The sequence below is a fragment of the Cannabis sativa genome, chromosome 2, assembly GCF_029168945.1.
Source record: "Cannabis sativa cultivar Pink pepper isolate KNU-18-1 chromosome 2, ASM2916894v1, whole genome shotgun sequence".
NCBI classification, from domain to species: Eukaryota; Viridiplantae; Streptophyta; class Magnoliopsida; order Rosales; family Cannabaceae; genus Cannabis; species Cannabis sativa.
This window is the reverse complement of record NC_083602.1, coordinates 13,898,984-13,922,039: the sequence shown is the minus strand read 5'-3', so window position 1 is coordinate 13,922,039 and position 23,056 is coordinate 13,898,984. Positions and strand designations below refer to the sequence as shown.

The window sequence follows — 23,056 nt, the reverse complement described above, 5'->3', positions numbered from 1 at the left end:
TTGTACTCGTATTTTGAGGTAAAAAATCCACACTATATCATCTCCTTAAATTCTAGATGGAGGTATCAAACATAACTTAAAGCATAAAAACTTTTAAGCTATTATAAGAAGATGAAGAAACAATAGTCATATATGATCGAGCCATTTAGAATACATTAAGAGTAACATTAATAAGCTTAATCAATACAGAAAGACTCTCCTTTGACAATAATTCTATAGTTAGCACATTGTTTCTTCCCATTTTTTCCTTCCAAATCGTCTATGAATGAGACACTCAAAATAATATAATCACGACAATAATAAAAATTTAACAACATAAAAATCCCCTGCCATGTTACGCATTCACTAAACAAAATCCCATCTACAATATCATAACCCCTATCATCTCATATATATGGGCAATGAGGATCAAGAAAATGCTTTGAAGTTATCATATGCAAAAGGGTGTCATGAACTTCTATAGCACACACAAAAACAAAACAACAACAAAATGAAAATGATACAAGCTAGAAAACAAATGTAAACATATTTTATATAAAAAGAAAACATTTCTTTAAAAAAAATGGGATCATTGACCTTGCTTGAAACCCACGATGATTCTATGCAGCACCCAAGATGAGGGATGATTATCACAGAAGTTGTCATTAACAAGCAAAAGCTTGATAGGACATTTCCAAGATTTTCCATAGGACATTCACAATCCTTTTTATTCTATATCAATCTTTCACCACATATATAGGTACATATGACCTTTTAATAGCAATATGATACTTCTAAGAGACATGTTTCTACATCATTAGCCAAAGAAGTACCATCAAAAATGATATGGTTTATAATCTCAGCTATTGTTTAACTTAACAAGCAATTATTATTATCATTATTTTTCTCGAGTAGTTTCTGAGTATGGTAAATCAAGTTAGCTTAAGAAAGCTTTTAGAAACTTACTAAGTTGAAGCTCCTTACCACTTTCAATGTAACGCCCCGATATTTTGCCTTATTTTACAAAAATACTATTTTCATGCATAATTTGAAAAGATAAAAAAAAATAATTTAAATACAACAGTGGATTTTAAAAAAAATCAAAATGCAACAGAGAATGATCCTTCATTTGTAAAACAGGATACAGTAAGTAAATAATTTTAAATAATGCATTTCCACTGTGTTAGATTTATCAACTGCTTAAAATAAAACTAAGGCACCACCGGCGTTCAAGATCGTTTGTCCGCCCGTAGCCGCTCACAGTATACATACCAGAACTGACCCTGCTCACTACACATACTTCCCTGTCTAATACCTGTAGGGGGAAAGTAAGGGGGGTGAGCTAAAAGCTCAGTAAGGAAATGCTTATCAAACAATACCATATAATATCACACATACCATTAATGTATTTATTAAGTTTTAGCAATATCATACATGCTCTTTTATAACTATAACCAAATAACTGTACATATGGAAACCTTTATCATACAAGTCTATACTATTTGTTCACACCGTACACATATACAGAGATCATAACTCCAATATCATACTCATAACATAATCATATCAATACTATAAATAATAATGTCATTATCACAACATTGGCATATCATAGCCATTACTTACATAACTTGGGTCTAGCCTGACCCTACAATATCCTGGGCCTAATCTGCCCATATAATAACATGGGCCTATGCAGCCCTACCATTGTTATAGGATAGGGTATCTCTATATTCAACAGTAACATCACTGTATCATACCCACCATAACAATCTCATACACGACTCAGTAAAATGCAGGGTAGGGTATCTCTACATTCAACGGCCTTATCCCGTATCATACCCCACCATGGTCCCCCACTTTACCTGAGACGTTAGCATACAACATACAACATATAACATGCAACATACAAATACATCATACAACACACAACCTGAAACATACAAATACAACATACAACATATACAAGTCATACAACCATAATCTATGTATCAATTCACAAACTCATATTGTGTCCATACCACACATACTCAGTACCATATACATATTCATAAAAACAAATCATAAGTCATATTTCAATACATAAAGAATTTAAATTTATGCAGATAAACACATACAAAACTATCTAATTTCCTTACCTCAAATCCCATTGCTTAAGAGTTGTTATCTCGTCACTACTACCTATAATAAGACATGGGTCAAGGCCCTAATATTAAAATTCGTACTCTTACAATACAGCAGAAAGATTACTATTTTTGACCAACAACTACACTAATTCAGTAAAAGTTGTCTTCATAAAAATTATAGAAAATTCCATTATCTTTCCAATGATATAAAGATCATTAAAAATGGATTAAAACTGAGAGAGTTATGATTGTTTTACTGAAACTATTTCTGAGAAGGAATATGGAGTAACGAATTATACGACTTAGCAAAAATACAAACTTTTTGCATTGAAAGGTTCAGAACTAGAAGATAACATCTTCATGAAAGTTTTAGGAAATTAAATTCCCTTTCCAATGATACCAAAATCTCTGAAATTGGAATTATATTCAAAGAGATATTACAATTTTACCAAAACAGTTTTGGAAGAACAAGATTCAAGAAACGAATTACATGATACAGAAGGAAACTAACTTTTTGACATAGTATAACTCCGAATTCACGAAATGTTTCTTCATGAAACTTATGGAAAATTGAATAAGCTTTGAAACCATATATAGATCATTAAAAATGGACAAGAATTGAGAGAGTTATGGTATTTTAAGTGAAAGTACTTTTTCTGGGAATATGAAAAAAAACGATTTACAACAATATCAGAAAGATGATAATTTTCTACATAGAATATCACCGAAATGGTGAATAGTTTCTTCATAAAAATTTTAGATCATCGAATAAGCTTTCTAACGATACAAAAATCTCTGGAAACGGATCAATATTAAGAGAGATATGACTATTTTACTAAGACAATAATTTTCAGAAAAAAAAATAAAAAAACGAGATTTCATAGTTTAACCTAAAAGTTCACAACAATAAGTGGAAGAACTCTCTTACCTCTTGATGACTCTTCTTAGATCTTGAAATCTCAAATTATTAGAATGGTGATGATGATCTCAATGTTATGTTGATGAAAATCATGAGTGTTGTTTGGCAAAGAGAATGAAACAAGAAGGAAAATTATAAATCTTTGATAGGTAGCGAGATGGATAACTTGTAGGATATAGGATTTTATGAGTGTCTTCTCTAAGAATTGTGTTCAGGCTGAAAGAAAGAGATTGAGATTGAGTTTTATTTTTCTTAGGGTTAGAGACCCTGCATATTACGTATCAAGAATGTGATAGATTTAGGTTTTATAATCTAATTAAATCTATAAAAGAAAATAATAAAATAACCCCTATAATCTGATGCTAATTTAACTCTAAATAGAATGATTAAATAAAAATCGTATTTGTTAGATATAAGTTTTAAATTTAAATTTTAAAACTTAGGGTTTTTATACTAAACTTAACAGTTCGTCACTTTGTAACCTAATTTTGACCCCAATAAAGTTAAAATTACGATAAATCTATTTCTACATAATTGATAGATCTTTGAATTATCTTTCCAACGCCACTGAAATCACCTCAATCCGAGCTCTAGAACTCCAGATATGATCATTTTAGTAAAACAGATTTTAATCCTGCGAATTTATCCAAACCTACGAATTTTTAACATTAATTCTATAATAATGTTATTTGATATCACTTATACCATTAATTAAAATTCACTAAATAATTTATAAAACCCTAATAAACTTTCATATTGGGCTTTAATTAAATGATTACCTACCTTGTAAAAATACCATAATATTTTACTTTCGTAGTTAATATAACTTTAACTCTCTCTAGAAAATTGGTACAATAATCTAAGCAACAATCTCAACTCACTAACAACACAAATATATAAGATAATTATCCTCACACAATTAATATCCCAAGGAGAGAAAAAAAAAATTAAATACTATTTTAATCTGGATATTACATTCTACCCTCCTTAAAAGAAATTTCGTCCTCGAAATTTAACTACCCAACACTCAGGGTGTTGAGTCTTATGTCTTTCACCATTTACTGCATTACCTCCTTATCTACAATATATATGGACCCAATAAACATGCATTTAACCTATGTCTTATCAGTCAATCCATAACACATAAAATATACACAACTTAATTAAGTATTATTATTTCTCTATACATTACTTAAATATCAAAATGTACTCCATCATAATAACTTACATATACATGCTTTAAATACTAAGCTTTGCAATCACATGCTCGTAATATATGAAAAGTTTTTCTTTCTCTTATGACCATCCTTACATGCCATTAAGAGTGAAACTATTTATTCTTCTATGAGCATCCTTACATGCCATTTAAAGTAACACTAATTATTCTCTAAATGAACATCCTTACATGTCACTTGAGAACACATTATACAATACAAAATAACAAACACAAAGAGTAGGGTAGAAGACCTTATGCAAACTTGTCTTTAATCATTCCCATTCTTTAGTTGAATGTTATTACCTATAAAAATCTTACTTCTCTACTTGATTTTCTACTATAAGGCTACAATGTCATTCTTTCAATTTCATAGGTGTTACCCACTCATCGATAGATACTTGTTCCATGACACTTGGAAATAAACATTTAAGCTCTTTAAAAGGTCTTCTATATATAAATATTTAATGATCCATTTCGACCACCTTTTTGTCTAACATTCACCTCTTGATATCCTTTATCCATGTATTCATTGCACTTGTCACGCCTTCCCATTTTCCTAGGTAACCACTGTCGGTTCCTTTTGTAGTCTCTTTCTTGTATCACTATATTGTATTTTCTTTGCTAATCTCTCCTATGGTGCTTGGTCCTCCATTACCCCCTTCAATCAAGTTGACTTGATTATGAGATTAGCTAGTTTTCTATACTAACTTTTATCTACTTTGGTATTATCTTGCTATAGTGGTGAACTTTGAATCTGTATTGCCGATAGATTCTGATAGTTATGTTCAATGATTGCTTCTTCTAATATACTAGCCATCTAAGGTATCACATAATTTCATACTTATCATAGCATTGATTATTCTAGCCATATTCATATCCTATATATATTGTAGCATTCTTTAATTCACCAAAAAAAAAAAAATATATCTCAACTTCTTAATTGTACCTCTAAATCTTCTAAATCTCTTAAACATACATTCCAATACTGATTATTTACTTAAGACTATAACATATATGTATTAAAACATAGAAAGCACACTAATAACCCCTTTAAAATAAGTTCAATCCTACCATAGCTTATCGTAGCCCAACTATTTATTATTTGTTGACTTTTAACAATAAGTCAACCATACCAATCTCATAATGTATTGATCATCCAAGTTATCAGGGTAAGGATACTATAGATATAATTTGCAAACTATGCCGAACATACCTTACTCTGTCCATCACTATTATACCTCCTATACCCCTACTTGTATTTAATTTATTACTAGAGACTCACTATTTATAATTCCTTAGTCAGGAATTTTTTATTCTTACTTCCCATACTACCTTTAAGCACAAGTCAATAATTCGTTCAAGCGTCTCATTTTACATCCAAATGCCACCAAATTATCAATACCTATCTTGTTTTTTTTTTCTTCTTCTAACTTTTGCACTTTCAATTGGACAAGACTTAGTAGTGTGCAATAAGTTAGTTATTGTCAGCTTGAGAGAGTCCTTCCAAAGATCTCTATTACTGCCTTTTTAGATTGAGAAAAATATCTAATATTTTTCCTTTTTTTTTTGCTCTTAACAATTTTAGCTTTTGACAAATCCATAGTCATTTTCTTCTCGGGCACTATAGGGCCTAGAAACACCATCTCTTTTCAGCAGGGCTGGACTTTGTGAGTTTTCCTCTTAGTTTCTCATTAGATGACACTCCAACATACTTATACTATTGCCCATAATATAAGTCGTAATTGGATTGTAGTATCCTTTGCTTACGTTGTGCCTTGAATTCCTCTATGTTGCATGAGTGTATTTTCTAATCCCAACACTTATCAAAAACTTGTATAGTCCTTGACATGCCATGACATTCTTCAATATATGTTACTTTGGTCCTAATTGTGTCTCACTTTTCTCCTGTCTCTAAGTGAGGCTTTCCTAACATTTTCTCATTGAGCTATACTCCACACCATTGTTGTTGTATCAGTGAGTATTTGGAATATAGGGATGTCACCCTTGAATGCTAATTCCTCATCTTTCTCAAGTTTTGAATTTGCGATCTACTCTCTATAGTTGTTTGTTGTACACCCGCCACAAAGCTGCATCCACAATCTCTTAGTTGTGTAGTTGTGATCAATTCCGAGTAGTCACCCTCTTAGTTGTCTCTCATTCATGTTGTACCCAAATTGTTAGCCGTGCCTGGACCTTTTTTGTCTTTCTCCTTTGAAAATGTCTCTGTCGAAACCATACACATTTTTCTCTATTATCTCCTCCACCAAGTAGATGACCTTGAGTTTAAAGTTTACAACTTTCCTTCGATAATCTAATATTTGTTGATGCTCTGCTTATCTCTTAGTGTTTAAGATACCTTCATAAGTTATTACCTCTAGTAATTTTATCATGTCTCTTTCTAACTTCTCATTTTGGATTCTATTCAGCACACTACACTCCTTTCTATATGATGGCATCGTCCTCTCCTGACTCATTTCTATAACATACTTATCTCCAATGTCTTTGCAAACAGTACTAATACTTCTTACCATCTAACTTAGGAGTGTGTAACTTATAGAATATCCAACAAGATAGTACCTTCTCCTTAAAGATCTATTATTTCATCCTTCTTAATAAGTAGGTTTTCGTAGAATTATCTTGTCCGATGCGGTATAACGTCTACTATTCTAAGTCATCCCTACTTCCTATATGTTGGGCTTCCATTCATGGCTAGGTGTAGAGACCGCTTCTTCAACCATTCATAGATAGGTGAAAATATATGCGTCGGTACTTAGTTGGCTATTGGTACATTTCATTATGTGCTTCAAGTTCCACTACTAGTGTTGGTGATATTTTGCTGAGCCTGTGAAAACTCTTCAACAAATTGTCTTAGTCATGCTCGTAGTCCTTCCAATACCTCTATTAGATCGTTAGCCTTAACTATTATTGGGTTCTCTGGAACATCAACCATCTGTGGGTCAGCGGAACACACATCCTTAGCCCCCACCTCTATTGGTCGTTCCTTTCATATTGATTCTAATTGATCTTCTAATTTCATGTGTGAGCTCTTACAAGAAAGGTTGATTTAAAAGAAACAAAAGAGTTCAATTATTGGAAGAGAAGATTCTATGTACATATCTAAACTTAATGTTGCCAAGCTTAACTAGTAATATTCTATTTATCAAATAAAGTCTTATGAACTCCTAATATAATTTATTCTAAATTTTCAAGAAAGGAACACGGTCCTTCCTAGTTCAATTCAAGACAATAAAGAAATATAAACCTATACATCTTCTTCCTAAAAAGTGTAATCAATCATAAGAGATAGAGGGTACTATTGATGTCTCTAAGCACCACCTAAGATGAGGCTCTAATTATATGTATCACATATAAGACTATTAATGGCAATACCAAGAAAATTAAAACTAACACTTACATAATAGTGAGAGGGATCTTTTTCAGTCTTCTGTATGTATACCGTGAGTATCCTTCGGGCTAACGGACGATCGGCTTCCGATACCAATCCGTAACGCCCCGATATTTTGCCTTATTTTACAAAAATACTATTTTCATGCATAATTTGAAAAGATAAAAAAAAATAATTTAAATACAACAGTGGTTTTAAAAAAAATCAAAATGCAACAGAGAAGGATCCTTCATTTGTAAAACAAGATACAGTAAGTAAAAAATTTTAAATAATGCATTTCCACTGTGTTAGATTTATCAACTGCTTAAAATAAAACTAAGGCACCACCGGCGTTCAAGATCGTTTGTCCGCCCGTAGCCGCTCACAGTATACATACCAGAACTGACCCTGCTCACTACACATACTTCCCTGTCTAATACACCGTAGGGGAAAGTAAGGGGGTGAGCTAAAAGCTCGCAAGGAAATGCTTATCAAACAATACCATATAATATCACACATACCATTAATGTATTTATTAAGTTTTAGCAATATCATACATGCTCTTTTATAACTATAACCAAATAACTGTACATATGGAAACCTTTATCATACAAGTCTATACTATTTGTTCACACCCTACACATATACAGAGATCATAACTCCAATATCATACTCATAACATAATCATATCAATACTATAAATAATAATGTCATTATCACAACATTGGCATATCATAGCCATTACTTACATAACTTGGGCCTAGCCTGACCCTACAATATCCTGGGCCTAATCTGCCCATATAATAACATGGGCCTATGCAGCCCTACCATTGTTATAGGATAGGGTATCTCTATATTCAACGGTAACATCACCGTATCATACCCACCATAACAATCTCATACACGACTCGGTAAAATGCGGGGTAGGGTATCTCTACATTCAACGGCCTTATCCCGTATCATACCCCACCATGGTCCCCCACTTTACCTGAGACGTTAGCATACAACATACAACATATAACATGCAACATACAAATACATCATACAACACACAACCTGAAACATACAAATACAACATACAACATATACAAGTCATACAACCATAATCTATGTATCAATTCACAAACTCATATTGTGTCCATACCACACATACTCAGTACCATATACATATTCATAAAAACAAATCATAAGTCATATTTCAATACATAAAGAATTTAAATTTATGCAGATAAACACATACAAAACTATCTAATTTCCTTACCTCAAATCCCGCTGCTTAAGAGTTGTTATCTCGTCACTACTACCTATAATAAGACATGGGTCAAGGCCCTAATATTAAAATTCGTACTCTTACAATACAGCAGAAAGATTACTATTTTTGACCAACAACTACACTAATTCAGTAAAAGTTGTCTTCATAAAAATTATAGAAAATTCCATTATCTTTCCAATGATATAAAGATCATTAAAAATGGATTAAAACTGAGAGAGTTATGATTGTTTTACTGAAACTATTTCTGAGAAGGAATATGGAGTAACGAATTATACGACTTAGCAAAAATACAAACTTTTTGCATTGAAAGGTTCAGAACTAGAAGATAACATCTTCATGAAAGTTTTAGGAAATTAAATTCCCTTTCCAATGATACCAAAATCTCTGAAATTGGAATTATATTCAAAGAGATATTACAATTTTACCAAAACAGTTTTGGAAGAACAAGATTCAAGAAACGAATTACATGATACAGAATGAAACTAACTTTTTGACATAGTATAACTCCGAATTCACGAAATGTTTCTTCATGAAACTTATGGAAAATTGAATAAGCTTTGAAACCATATATAGATCATTAAAAATGGACAAGAATTGAGAGAGTTATGGTATTTTAAGTGAAAGTACTTTTTCTGGGAATATGAAAAAAAACGATTTACAACAATATCAGAAAGATGATAATTTTCTACATAGAATATCACCGAAATGGTGAATAGTTTCTTCATAAAAATTTTAGATCATCGAATAAGCTTTCTAACGATACAAAAATCTCTGGAAACGGATCAATATTAAGAGAGATATGACTATTTTACTAAGACAATAATTTTCAGAAAAAATAAAAAAACAAGATTTCATAGTTTAACCTAAAAGTTCACAACAATAAGTGGAAGAACTCTCTTACCTCTTGATGACTCTTCTTAGATCTTGAAATCTCAAATTATTAGAATGGTGATGATGATCTCAATGTTATGTTGATGAAAATCATGAGTGTTGTTTGGCAAAGAGAATGAAACAAGAAGGAAAATTATAAATCTTTGATAGGTAGCGAGATGGATAACTTGTAGGATATAGGATTTTATGAGTGTCTTCTCTAAGAATTGTGTTCAAATTTGAAAGAAAGAGATTGAGATTGAGTTTTATTTTTCTTAGGGTTAGAGACTCTGCATATTACGTATCAAGAATGTGATAGATTTAGGTTTTATAATCTAATTAAATCTATAAAAGAAAATAATAAAATAACCCCTATAATCTGATGCTAATTTAACTCTAAATAGAATGATTAAATAAAAATCGTATTTGTTAGATATAAGTTTTAAATTTAAATTTTAAAACTTAGGGTTTTTATACTAAACTTAACAGGTCGTCACTTTGTAACCTAATTTTGACCCCAATAAAGTTAAAATTACGATAAATCTATTTCTACATAATTGATAGATCTTTGAATTATCTTTCCAACGCCACTGAAATCACCTCAATCCGAGCTCTAGAACTCCAGATATGATCATTTTAGTAAAACAGTTTTTAATCCTCATGAATTTATCCAAACCTACGAATTTTTAACATTAATTCTATAATAATGTTATTTGATATCACTTATACCATTAATTAAAATTCACTAAATAATTTATAAAACCCTAATAAACTTTCATATTGGGCTTTAATTAAATGATTACCTACCTTGTAAAAATACCATAATATTTTACTTTCGTAGTTAATATAACTTTAACTCTCTCTAGAAAATTGGTACAATAATCTAAGCAACAATCTCAACTCACTAACAACACAAATATATAAGATAATTATCCTCACACAATTAATATCCCAAGGAGAGAAAAAAAAAAGTTAAATACTATTTTAATCTGGATGTTACATTCAAGCCAGAAACATTCGATCGAATATTAAGATTCTGGTTGCTTTCTTCAACCATAGGTGTTGCAACAACATGTTCAGCCTCTGCCATTGATGACACAGTCTAATAAGAATCAATATGCTTAATGAAAAAAACTAAATGAGTAACTATAGAAGTTGACAAAGTAACTTTCTTAAGGAAAGAAACAAAAAGAACAAGTTACAAGAGAACCCAATTGGGGACAAAGCATTATATAACACAAGAAAGAAAGAAAGAGAACCAAGTGGGGGAGAATTGAAGTGAAGAAAAGCAAGCATGGCAGCATGGTTATGGGCTTGTTTGTTGGATTTGGAGACGACGAAAGAGTCAAAGGAAATGCCATTGACTGAAACAGAGGCTCCAAAGAGAGGGTTATGGTCTGGCCCATATCTGATAGAGGTGTACTTTGGTAAACCCCATTAATTCTTGTGGCAAAGCTCCTGCAGTTTCGACTTGTACATTCTTTGCTTAGTGTTGAAGTAATAAACTTGCTTGCGAAGAACTCTTTAAGAAGATGAACATCAAATGCATAGTTTCCAAGTTTTTTTTATATGGTTGTTAGTTACCAAAGGACATCAAAGGCTTTTCCCACGCGTTAAAGACAACACACACATACTTCTTGTGCTTTATTTTTCATGTCTAACATATGACTCTATGAGCACCAATAAACTAATCGGTTCAAAAGAAATTAAGAGAATTATTTTTCTTTATTCTTTTATGGTGTACTACTACCTTTACGGATCTGCTAATCATGCTTATTGAACCAACTTCCCTTCCCATTCAGTAAATATGAGTTACTATACTAGTCCCACTCTTAACATATACCTTTAAATACAATTATGCTCATCAATTTCCTACCTTTGATTGGAGATGGAATATTAAATGACATTGTGCATTTATACAATTTTTTTTTAAAGGGCACTTATACTATTGTATTGAAGCAGATTTATGAAACACAAAAATTTGTTAAAAAAATAAAAAAGAAGTGATATCATTTACAAATCCCTACTATGAGGTTAATTTTTATTGTGTAAAACTGAACACAAGCAGTAACATCTACAGTGGAGAGAGAGAGATGATCAGAAAGTAATTTTCACAATTCAAACTTTACAAAAAGGACTGAGACCAAAGTCACCAAACCAAGAAGCCATTCAGTTCAACATTCAAAGAAAATGGAAGATGACAACAGAAACTAAGTTTGGTGACTGGCAACAATCTTTCTGAACAAAAAATAATCATTAAATCTAAAACAACCTATTCATGTATAATCTATACATGGCCCTATGACTCATCTATACACTTCCAAAAAGGCCCCAGTTGTTGACTTTAAACGTTGAGAGAGCAAGTTTGAAGACCTCAACCATTGGCGTACATCCAGAAAGCTCGGCAGGAGTGGCAGCACCAGCCCCGACGGCGGTAGCACTTTCACTCAATGGACTGAAAACAATAAGGAAAGTGTGAGGGTGTCGGAAATATTAACACAACACAAAACAGTGTTGTTACCATCTATTTCTGTTCAAACATTTGGGAACTGAACCACAATCGGAGAATCTAACACAAGGAGGGTGCAAAGGAGGAAGATTATGCTCTGCCTCTTTACATTACTAAAGCACTAGTGGCAGGAAAATTTATGTTGAGAGGAAATACATTTGTATCCTTGAAATTCAACATCTTAACATTTGGAAGAAAAAGAGGCATTAATCTTACACTTGCAATTAATATAACATGTTTCAACTTGTTAGTTGTTTAAAATTATTGAAATACAAGAGAAATTATGCATAGATTGACTGAATGTTGTAAGTATATTCATGTGTAGATGCTCTTCTTTTAGGTGTTATTTATTCAAGTATAGGTGATAGCATTTAATCAATGATTTGTACTCTCAGAAAGAAAAGCAAAAAAACCGAGAACTTGTTGCAGCAGAACACAAACTCCTAGTACTTACTTTATATGAATCGGCTCATATGCAGAAATTAGGATATCCGTGTTAACTTCTTTAAGACGAACATTTGCAACATATACCCACAAGATAACAATAAAATATTAATAGAGCACAGAAACACTAAACCGTAATTAGCTGGTGGAAAGAAAATCCTAAGCTAGATTTAAAAAAGAAGAGAAATAACTTACCCTCACAACATTTTGTGCTTCCCTACCTTGCTGTCCCTTAGAGATAGCCTATGTTCAAGTAACCAAAATAATGAATTGATATGAGCCCAAAAGGTTAATACAGTTTAACTTTGAGATTCTTCAAAGGAAGTTTGATAAACAAAGAATATTTTCCATGCAATGGAGAAACTACAAGCCATGCTTCAAAAGCACTTCTTGCAATCATCATAGTTCTTCGTAAATGTTTCTAATGGCAGTTCAATACAAATTATTTGGAAAGAAAAATATTCAATACCGATAATGATTAATCAGGTGATGAAGCAGCACACTGTTTCACTATTTCTCTTCCATTCCATATCAGTCATCAGGAAAGGAAAAGGATATATTATGTAAGGTTACTTGAAAGAAAATGTTGAAATATATACATATTTGAACACAATTTCCCTTTTGTTTTTTCATCTTTGTCCCTACAGAAGAGGCACATTGAAGGAAGTAGAAGAACAGATACCTAGCATCAATAATCACAAGTTTACGACAGATACAAGGTTGGTGACATTTATGATTCCACACAATAGACCAAAGGCCAATCATCCATTACTTAAATGTGAAGGCAAACTAAAGAAAGTAAAAACCCATAACCAACAGCAAACACAACCTAAAAGATTACTATGGACACATACCATTTGGCCTACTGCAGTTATAATGACAGCAGGTGTGCTCCTATAGCACAGTCCAGGGGCCTAAGTCACTGCTGACTGTTCAATCACCTGAATTTTAATTTGAGGCAAATTAGTCTTTGGCACAATAGTTTGAATCATATCTCAGCTACTATTGGGGAAACTTTTCTCATATCCAAATATTGCGAAAGCTAGTATCATAATATATCGGCATTTAATTACCATCTTACATAGATAGAAACTAGAGAATAAGAACTGAAGAGGACTAAATTAACATGTACGCATTTATACGAAACAAATTGGATAACCCTTTCAAAATAAAACCATAAACAATCTAAGACAAGGAAAATATGATCAAGTTAGCAATTGATAGATGAATACACAATTAATGAGTGTGAACAATAATAGGGAAAAATTTAATTACCACGCAGCCTTCAGATTCTTGTTCAGAGGCAAGGTCTTGAAGAAACCATGAAGCACTTCCATCATCACCAACTTCTTCCTTCAATTCTAATATCTCAAAGATCAAACTTTCATCCCGGGAAGGATCCACAAACACCTCCTTTAAACCCACAAAATAATTAAGAAAAACAATCAATAATGCATAAATAAACAACATAAGTGAAAGAAAAAAAACAAATCTTTAATGCCCAGAAGCTTAAAATGAAAAATTGGGTATTCAAAGAAACGAAGTGAAAACTAGAAAGAAGCATAGCTCCTCAGTCCTCACCTGATGATCTGGAACTTCTCGAATATTACTTTTTTTGTGAGATAAAATTAAAATAAAATAAATAAATAAAAAGAAAAAAATACCTGGAACCTTTGAGGGAAGGTGCTAGTTAAGGCACCGGCGAACAGAGGGCGTTCTAAGTGGAAACCTTCAGGCATTTTATGCTATTTTACGATACAGAAAATGTTATACAGATTTAAATCCTAAAAAATGGAATGCAACGAGTTAAAAGAAACACGAAGCCAAAAAAAATTAATTCTAAACTTGTATTGTATGATAAACCCAGCGTGAAGGAAGAAAATCAAGCCCTATGAGAACTAATACCGAGCAATAACAAAAATTCATACATAAGGCACGAAGAGATAGACATAGAAAGAAAGAAAGAAAGAAAGAAAGGAAAAAAAAAATACTAAAACGACATACACGGTCTTAGAGGACGAAGCAACTGCGCCGCCGCCGGTGATTGGGTTCCTTGGTCGAGAGGGAAAAAGAGGTTTTTGGTCTCTCTGACTCTGTTGTGCAGTGAGATGAGGAGTGGAGAGTCGGATAGCATCATTTTTACACTAACTGAGAAGAACAACTTTTGATTTGGTTTGGTTTAAGGAAGAAAAAATCCCACATCGACTTGTTATAGCTTTTTTAATATGTTTATATTGATTACTTTATACAGTCCTATCGCCGGGTCCAGTCACGTGGGCCTGTAACCAAGTGGGGCAAAGTAGTTGGGATGCATCTGGTGGGCCGTACTCCCTAGTCATATGGATGGTGCTCTCTCCGCCCACCCTTATAGGGACGTGGTACCATTCCTATAAGATGGTTAGGAGCTTCAAGTGGCTGAAGTCTGAAGCACCAATTTTTGAAAAATTCTGAATAGTTTACAAATGAAAAAAAATATGTTACCACACGTTCAAAAAAATTAAAACGTATATTTTGTTGTACATATTGATCGATCCGTCGCCATGACTACTGGCGCTAGATATAATCAAATTTGATTAATTAATAATAAAAAAAAATATAGCTATTATATTATCACAAAATTAATCAAAGTTCATGATTGAAAAAAAAAATGAATTAAAGTTCATTTGTGGTATGGAATTATTATTGCTTCATTCGAGGGTATCGTATATTCCCGAAAACAGAAATTACATATGTCCTAATCGAATTCTTTTTTTTCCCACCTAATATATATTACCAAATATATTGCAATTAATTTAGTTTACAATGCTAAAAAAATTAAATATTTTGTTGCATGCATGATATTTTTTTATATATGTATTAAGCAACTATTTTAACTTTATTTTTCGGCATGGTAAAACTATTCAGAATTTTTTTAAAATTTACAATGGTCCTAAATAACTATAACACGTAGAATCATTAAAAAAATTGGACTAAAAAACTCTCCAAAATATCGAAACAAATAATGGGTTTACCAAAATACTCTTTTATGTTCCTACTACGGATTTTCTCTAATTTTTTTTATTTTATAGTATTTTATTTAAATAAGTACATGTTAAGAATTTAGTAGTAGTATATATCTTAAAAAGTATCTACGGTGTAACCCTTAAAAAATGGTGCACCAATACACCCTTTATCTTGCTTTAATATTTAGAAATATTCTTTAACTATTTTTTTCATAATTGTCCACATTATAGTTATTGGGCTAATTAGGATTTTTGCCCCTAAATTTTAACATGTACCGAATCATGTTCCCTTGAACTTTTACGTAGTTAAAAATTCTCCCTGAACTATTGAGATTGTTAGATTTAACTCCTTTTGTCTAATTTCATTCAATTTTACTATTTCAGTAATTATTTATGTACTAAACCATGCTCCTCAGACTTTGATATCTACCAAATCATGTCTTCAAACTTTTACATGTATTAAATTATGTCCCCTGAACTTTCATCCACGTTAGACTTTTTTTTACTAAAATTAGACAAAAGTTCTTAAATCCAATAATCTCAATAGTTCAGGGAACATTTTTAACGACCTTAAAAGTTAAGGGGTATGATTTAGTACGTGTTAAAGCTTGAGGGGCAAAAATCCTAATCAGCCTAATTATTAAAGGTATATTACAAATTTTATTTTTTAAAAAAAGTAGAAAAAAGAAAACAATGTTCAAAAATCTATAATGCCCATTTTAAAGATTTATTCTTACTCTCTTATCTCCAATATAATAATAAATATATAATTTGTACTATAATTAAGATGCAAAATTTACATTATATAAAATTTTGTTACAATTATTTATAAAATAAAAGTTAAGCAAACAAAAAGTATAAATGAAATAAAATAAGAAAAATTACGCTGCATCTAGAATACTCACCTAGTATATATAAAAGATGTACTAGAACTATCTCACGATAAGTTTTTTTTTCAATTATTAATAACTACATATAATAATAAGGCCTAGTTCATATATTAATTCTATAATTTCATTTTTTATAGGTATAATTTCATTAATACTTGGTTCCCGAGAAGAAAGAATCTCACGGTCGAGGTCGAGCAATTGCAAGAGACCGAGCTAGAGGTCGGGCGAGGAGGTGCTCGCGGTCGAGGTCGCGGTCGAGGCGGGGAAACCAGCATGTACCTGTCGAGGCGGTGATCCAGGAGAATCAAAATGCCCCTGTAAATGGACAACAACCGAGTCGAGGTGGGGGCAACCACGAAGTCCCTGCTGGGGTAGTTGGCCAAGAACACCAAAACGCCCCTGTAGTGGTGCCACCACAACAAGAAGATTTGGCGCAAGAAGTTGCTCGTCTCAGGGAAGAAATTAGGAAGCGAGATGAAGAGGCTCACAACCGTCAGGAACAACCCAATCAAGGACAACATCGATTTTTGCCGGTGTAATACACGCTTTTGTCTTGGGAGGGTCGATGGGAACCAATATATGAAAGGTTCCGCAAGCAACACCCACCAAATTTTGAAGGGGGCTCGGATCCAATGGAAGCCGAGGAATGGTTAAGAACGAGTGGAAGGTATTGTTGAGTACATGTAACGGAGATAGTGTAGCTTGTGCTGCTAGTTTATTGAAAAAGGATGCCCGCATTTGATGATCTTTATATCGTTAGAAAGGTCTTTCAATTAACTAAAAACTTTGTGAACAGTTTGACTTCTAATTCAAACGTTTTATAAGTCAAATTCTAGGCTAAAGTTGCTGTACAGTAAGAGTAATAAATATATTGAGTTTATCGGTGGACTAAGGGTTTCGTTAAATGTTATAGGGCCTAGAAGGTATCGTAGGAATTAATTACAGCGGAGTTGAGGTAAGGAAAAATAATTATACTTTATACTTGCTTTTTATATGGTTTGAGTACCTAGTATGAGTGCTTGAATAAATTGTATTGAAAGCTGTGGAATGTGATAGTTTCGGTGAAATATTAGTGTTTTGTCGATGGATTGTATATGGCTGTTTAATCATGTTCCAGGTACTTGGAAGTGGTTGGAAACCACACATGTATGGTGATGTGGTAAGTGAGGCAGTGTACGTAAGGGTGCCTTGGTTATTGGTCTCGCGTTCGGTTAAGAACGTAAGACTTCCGCATTTGTATGGAAGGCTTGGAGTGTGAGTGTGTGGTATTTCGGTATTTGTGTGGTCGCCTCTATTTATACTTATGATTAGTTTATTGTATGTTTGATGTATATGTTTGTGCTATGATGTGTGAATGTTGGTACATAGTATTTTGTTTTTCCTTGCTTGGGCTTTGCGGCTCACCCCTTATTTACCCCTATGTGCGAGATAAGTAAGTCCGTAAGCTTTCGGTGACAAGTTGAGTCGGGCGGCATGGGGTGTATCTCGTGTGATCATGTAGCTGCGTGTGGTCTTGGCCATCTTCCGTGAAAGTTTTTTTTTAATTTATTAAACTTATCGAGGATGTTGTCGTTTAAATTTTCTATTAGTTTTCCCTAAGTGGTAATACTTTATTTTTAACTGGGTACCCATGTTTTGAAAATTGTTATTTTTTTAATAAAGGCAACATTAGTATCTTAACGCCAGTTTATTTATGGCATCTTATTTTACGTAAGTAAGGGCGTTACTGCTTGGTTTTATTATTGTATGATATTTGAACAACAATTTTTATTTTATTTTAAATAATCAGTTTCTGACACACATATTATTTTATTATTTTCATAATTGTTTTTTTTTTAAGTAACTAGTTTTCATAACTGTTTTTTTATTGTTGTTCATAATTGAGTTTTAAGTTTCAATTTTTTATTTGATTATTTCAAGAAATCTGGTTTTTATTTGTTTGTTTTTATTTTGGTTGTTTTACTAACCGGTTTCTCACATTCCATTGTTTTTTTTTTGTTATTCTTTTATGGTTTTTATTGCATTTTTGTCTCTTTAATTTTTTTTTGTTTCTTTTTTTTCTCTTTGATTTTAGTTTCTTTTTCTCTTTGTTATATTTGCTACATAATGTATGTTTAAATCAATTATATTTTTTGAGCAAGCAAATAAAAATTAAATGCCAAAATAAAGAATGAAGTTAGAAGTTTGGTTATTAGGTATTGATATAAAATTTATATGTTCAAAACTGGTTTTTAAATTTAGTATCGTTTTGTAAAAGTTTAGTTCTATTAGGTATTGTGTATTTTTCATTATGTTATTGATGAAACTATTTTTTTTTTTTGCCTCTTTTAATGAAATAATTAGTTTTTTTTAATATTGATGAAACTAGTTTCTAAAGGTAGTATCGTTTTTAGATTGTAATTTTTTTCATTATCTTGTTGATGAAACAATTTTTTTTATTCTTTTAATGAAATTAATAGTTTCTTTTCAATGTTGATGAAACTAGTTTTTAAAGTTTGTATTCTTTTGAGATTATGATTTTTTATATTGCTTTTTTTTTCACGATGATTTTAATGAAACTGGTTTTTTTTTCTTCTGCTGTTTTTATTAAAATAATTAGTTTTTAACAAAAAAACAAATAGTAGTTTAAATAAAAGAAAAACAAGTTTAATTTACGTAAAAAAATGAGATACAAAAATGTACACTAATTATATATAAGACTTTTTTCATAAATGTACAACAAAAACAAAATAATTACAAAAAATGTGCAAAAAAAAATTATTTAAAAAATTTATACATTTTGAAAACTTATTACATAAAACCATATATTTTAATTATTAAATAATATAAATCATTAATGATTAAACTAATTACCATAAATAGATTAATGTAATTAATATTGGTAATATTATTTTATAATATCTTATCCTTATATTTATTATATTAATATTTTAAATATTAGTAATAATAAAAATTCAAAATAAATAATTCCGTAAAATTAATTAAATAAATAATAAATAGTTTTATAAAAAATAAACAAATTAAATATTTATTTTATTAAATAATAAATATTTATTATATATTTTAGTATGAATTATTATAATCTAATAAGTTTTTTTTTCAATAAAATAAATATAAAAATTATAAACATTAATGTATATAAATATAAATCAATGTTTAAAATTACTAAAAATAAACATGACACACATAGAGTGATATAATAAACATATGTGAATATTATTATTTTGTTTATTAAATTTTATGTTTAATAAATAGAAAATAAAATAAACATATATATACAAAGTATTTTATATTATTAGTATGTTTATTATAATTGTAAATATAAAAATAGACATAGCTAATTTATACTATACTAAAATAAATATTTTTTCTTTCTATTGTTTTTATAGAAATACAATTCTTACATCAAAAAATAAATAAACAAACATAACTTTATAAACTCTAAATATTATTTAATTAGAAAAAATAAACAAGACACAAAAAAAAAAAAAAAAGATAAACAATTTTTTTATGTATATTATTTATTTTCTAAAAAAATTACTAAAAAATAAACATGACACACATACAAGGTGATATAATAAACCTATGTGAATATTATTATTTTGTTTATTAAATTAATATGTTTAATTAATAGAAAATAAAAGAAACACATATATACATACAAAATATTTTATATTATTGGTATGTTTATTATAATTGTAAACATAAAAATAGACATATAACTAATATTTATACTATACTAAAATAAATATATTTTTTTTCTATTGTTTCTATATGTTGATTATTTTCTAATGAGTTAGTGAATAAATTTATCTATTAAAAAACAATTCTTACATCAAAAAATAAATAAACAAACATAACTTTATAAACTTCAAACATTATTTAATTAGAAAAAATAAAACATAAATTGTAGATAAGTATATGTGCATATGATTTACTTAATGAACACAAAATTATTTATAGAAAAAATCAATATTGAGAATCATTTACAATAAATAAAAATGTGATAATATATCAACAAAATATAAACAAAAAAATTTGCATACATTTATAACACAAATAATAATACAAAAAATACAAATAAAAAGAAAACACTTGTAAATAAATAAAAATAAATAAAAAAAAACTAATCTTCTTATTATAATTTTTATAAACATAAATGTTTAAAATTTGAGTATATTGTATTTGGATATAGTATGTATTTGAATAATAGCTTTATAGGAAAAAATTAAATAGTGATTTAATCTAAATACAAACTTTCAATATTTATAATAATGGTTGATTTTTAAAATTATATAAAAATATAAAATAATTATTAATATATCATTCAATAACTATAATAATGAGTGATAATAAATTAAATAATCAAATACTTACGATTTATATATTGTATAATAAATTGAAAATAATTTTCTTCATAATAGATAAAATGTATGATTATATGAAAATAAATTATTATGCACATATATTGTAATAAAATTATATAATGTATATATTAGTGTAAATTGCCCTATATATTTATATATATACAAAGAGAAAAAAAATAGTTTGAGAAAAAAAAAAAAGAAAGAGAGAGACACAAAGAGAAATTAGAAAAAAAAAAAAAAGAAAATTAGAGAGAGAGAAGAGAAAGAAAGAAAGAAAAAAGTCAACAACTGACTTAAAAAATAAAAAGAAAAAATAGAGCCAAAATTGACCAAAAAATATATAAAAACGACAAAAAAAAGCTTTTTAAAACTTTAATAAGTAAAAAACTAAAAAAAAAGAAAAAAAATTAAAAAAAGTATAAATGTAAAAATTTCTTTGTCAAATTATAACTGTAATGTGTGAAAAAAAAAAGTTAGTATTTCGTGTAAATTTTTCAAATAGAAAGAAACCCTAAAATGTAAATGTAAAATAAACTAAAAAAATAAAACTAATTAAGTTAGAAACAAAAACATGAAATATGGGTTTGTATAATAGGTTTATAAAAATATGGCATATCAAATACCATAAAAAGTCTTAAATGTGAAAAAATGTCATAGAAGAGTGGCAAACCTATAAATGCCATATTTTTGTAACTTTTTTACAAAATCTCATATTTTATGTAATTTTCACTTTATTTATTTTATTTTAAAATTTAATATTCTTAATATCAAAAACTAAATATTATTTGTTTTTTTTAAAAAAATAAGAGAGATGCAATACTAAATTACCGTAGCTGAGTGAACCAGTGTAGTATATGGAACATTATTATCGAATTGAAGTGCCAATATCATATAAAAATTGTTATGAGAACAGGTTTTTTTTTTTTTGAAACAAGTAGCATTTAGTTTATGATATTAAGAATATTAAGTTTTAAAATAAAATAAAAATAAATGTAATGCATCTGAACCATCCACGTGTCCATATTTATGAGTTAACGGAAGTGGTAGTAATGGTGTAAGAGAATTGTAATATTAGGTATTTTTGCTTCCAAAAATAAACTAGCACCCTAATATAAAAATGTTGAAAAATTATATCAAACAAATTAAGTTTAAAATTAGGATTATTAGTAATTCTACGTAATTGTAGGTGCCCTCCACAAAATAACCTACAAAATAACAAAATAAAACTCTATTACTACACAATATAACGAAAAGATAATGTGAAATAACAATAGTAAACAAATCCATATTTAATATAAGGACTTAAACTTAAAATACTTATCTGTCAAAAAAGAACAAGTCGTTGAAATAGAAATCATATTTAATATAATGAAAAGATAATGTGAAATAACAATAGTAAAAAAATCCATATTTAACATAAGGACTTAAACTTAAAATACTTATCTGTCAAAAAAGAACAATTCGTTGAAATAGAAATCATGAGCAAAATCACTTCTCTTGCCAATTGACCAAACTACAAAATTACCCTAAACAAATAGGGACAAGCCATAAAATGGCACAAAAGCCAAAAAAGGCACAAAAGTCGTAAAAGGTATCAAAACTATCAAAAAATAGTGCAAAAAACCCATGTAAACATTTAGTATTTAAGTGTATAAAATCTGAAACATTAAGTATTTATGCCGCAATTTACCAAAAAAAAAAAAAAATATAAACTCAAATTTACCATATGAGATGTTATTGCAGGGTATGAGTTGTCCACTTCCATTGTGCTTACAGTGGTTTTCTGCCGAATACTGCTAATGTACCAAACTTCTCTTTAGCTTCAACATAAATGCGAGGTTGATGTGGAACCAAAATGCATTGGTGTTTTAGACTCTGCCCCAAGTCATAGGCCACACAAGAGCTCCAAGTTGATTTGGGAGTATGTGCTCCTAAACTAGAGGAAGTGAAGTTGACATTCTGAATTGATCCACCTGAAGATAGATGTCATGAAAATAAACACATTATTCATTTCATAATTTACTATTTTCATGGTAATTGGTTACCTTTTTAATGTATATTCCAGTTTCTGATTTA

General features: G+C 29.7%; 2 protein-coding genes across 3 annotated transcripts in view; both read right to left on the bottom strand.

Annotated features, from left to right (window-relative positions):
- The window catches only part of LOC133034746 (uncharacterized), a 45,252-nt gene extending 32,474 nt beyond the window's left edge, over positions 1-12,778 (bottom strand). Inside the window, exon 1 of the mRNA XM_061110111.1 lies at positions 12,732-12,778. The gene's annotated coding sequence lies outside the window, so the exon portion shown is untranslated. The remainder of the gene's footprint in view (positions 1-12,731) is intronic.
- On the bottom strand, positions 11,749-15,170 carry LOC133034750 (uncharacterized). 2 transcript variants are annotated; one of them, XM_061110116.1, is made up of 4 exons: positions 14,728-15,170; positions 14,386-14,505; positions 13,997-14,134; positions 11,749-13,662 (listed from the first exon to the last, which is right to left on the bottom strand). In XM_061110116.1, exons 2-4 carry the CDS (start codon positions 14,458-14,460, stop codon positions 13,636-13,638), a joined length of 240 nt encoding a protein of 79 aa, XP_060966099.1. In that variant the 5' UTR covers positions 14,461-14,505; positions 14,728-15,170; the 3' UTR covers positions 11,749-13,635. The 2 variants fall into 2 exon arrangements, with proteins under 2 accessions (XP_060966099.1, XP_060966100.1); XM_061110117.1 differs by having other exon boundaries at positions 14,386-14,466; positions 14,726-15,169.
- Positions 15,171-23,056: the final 7,886 nt, after the last annotated feature.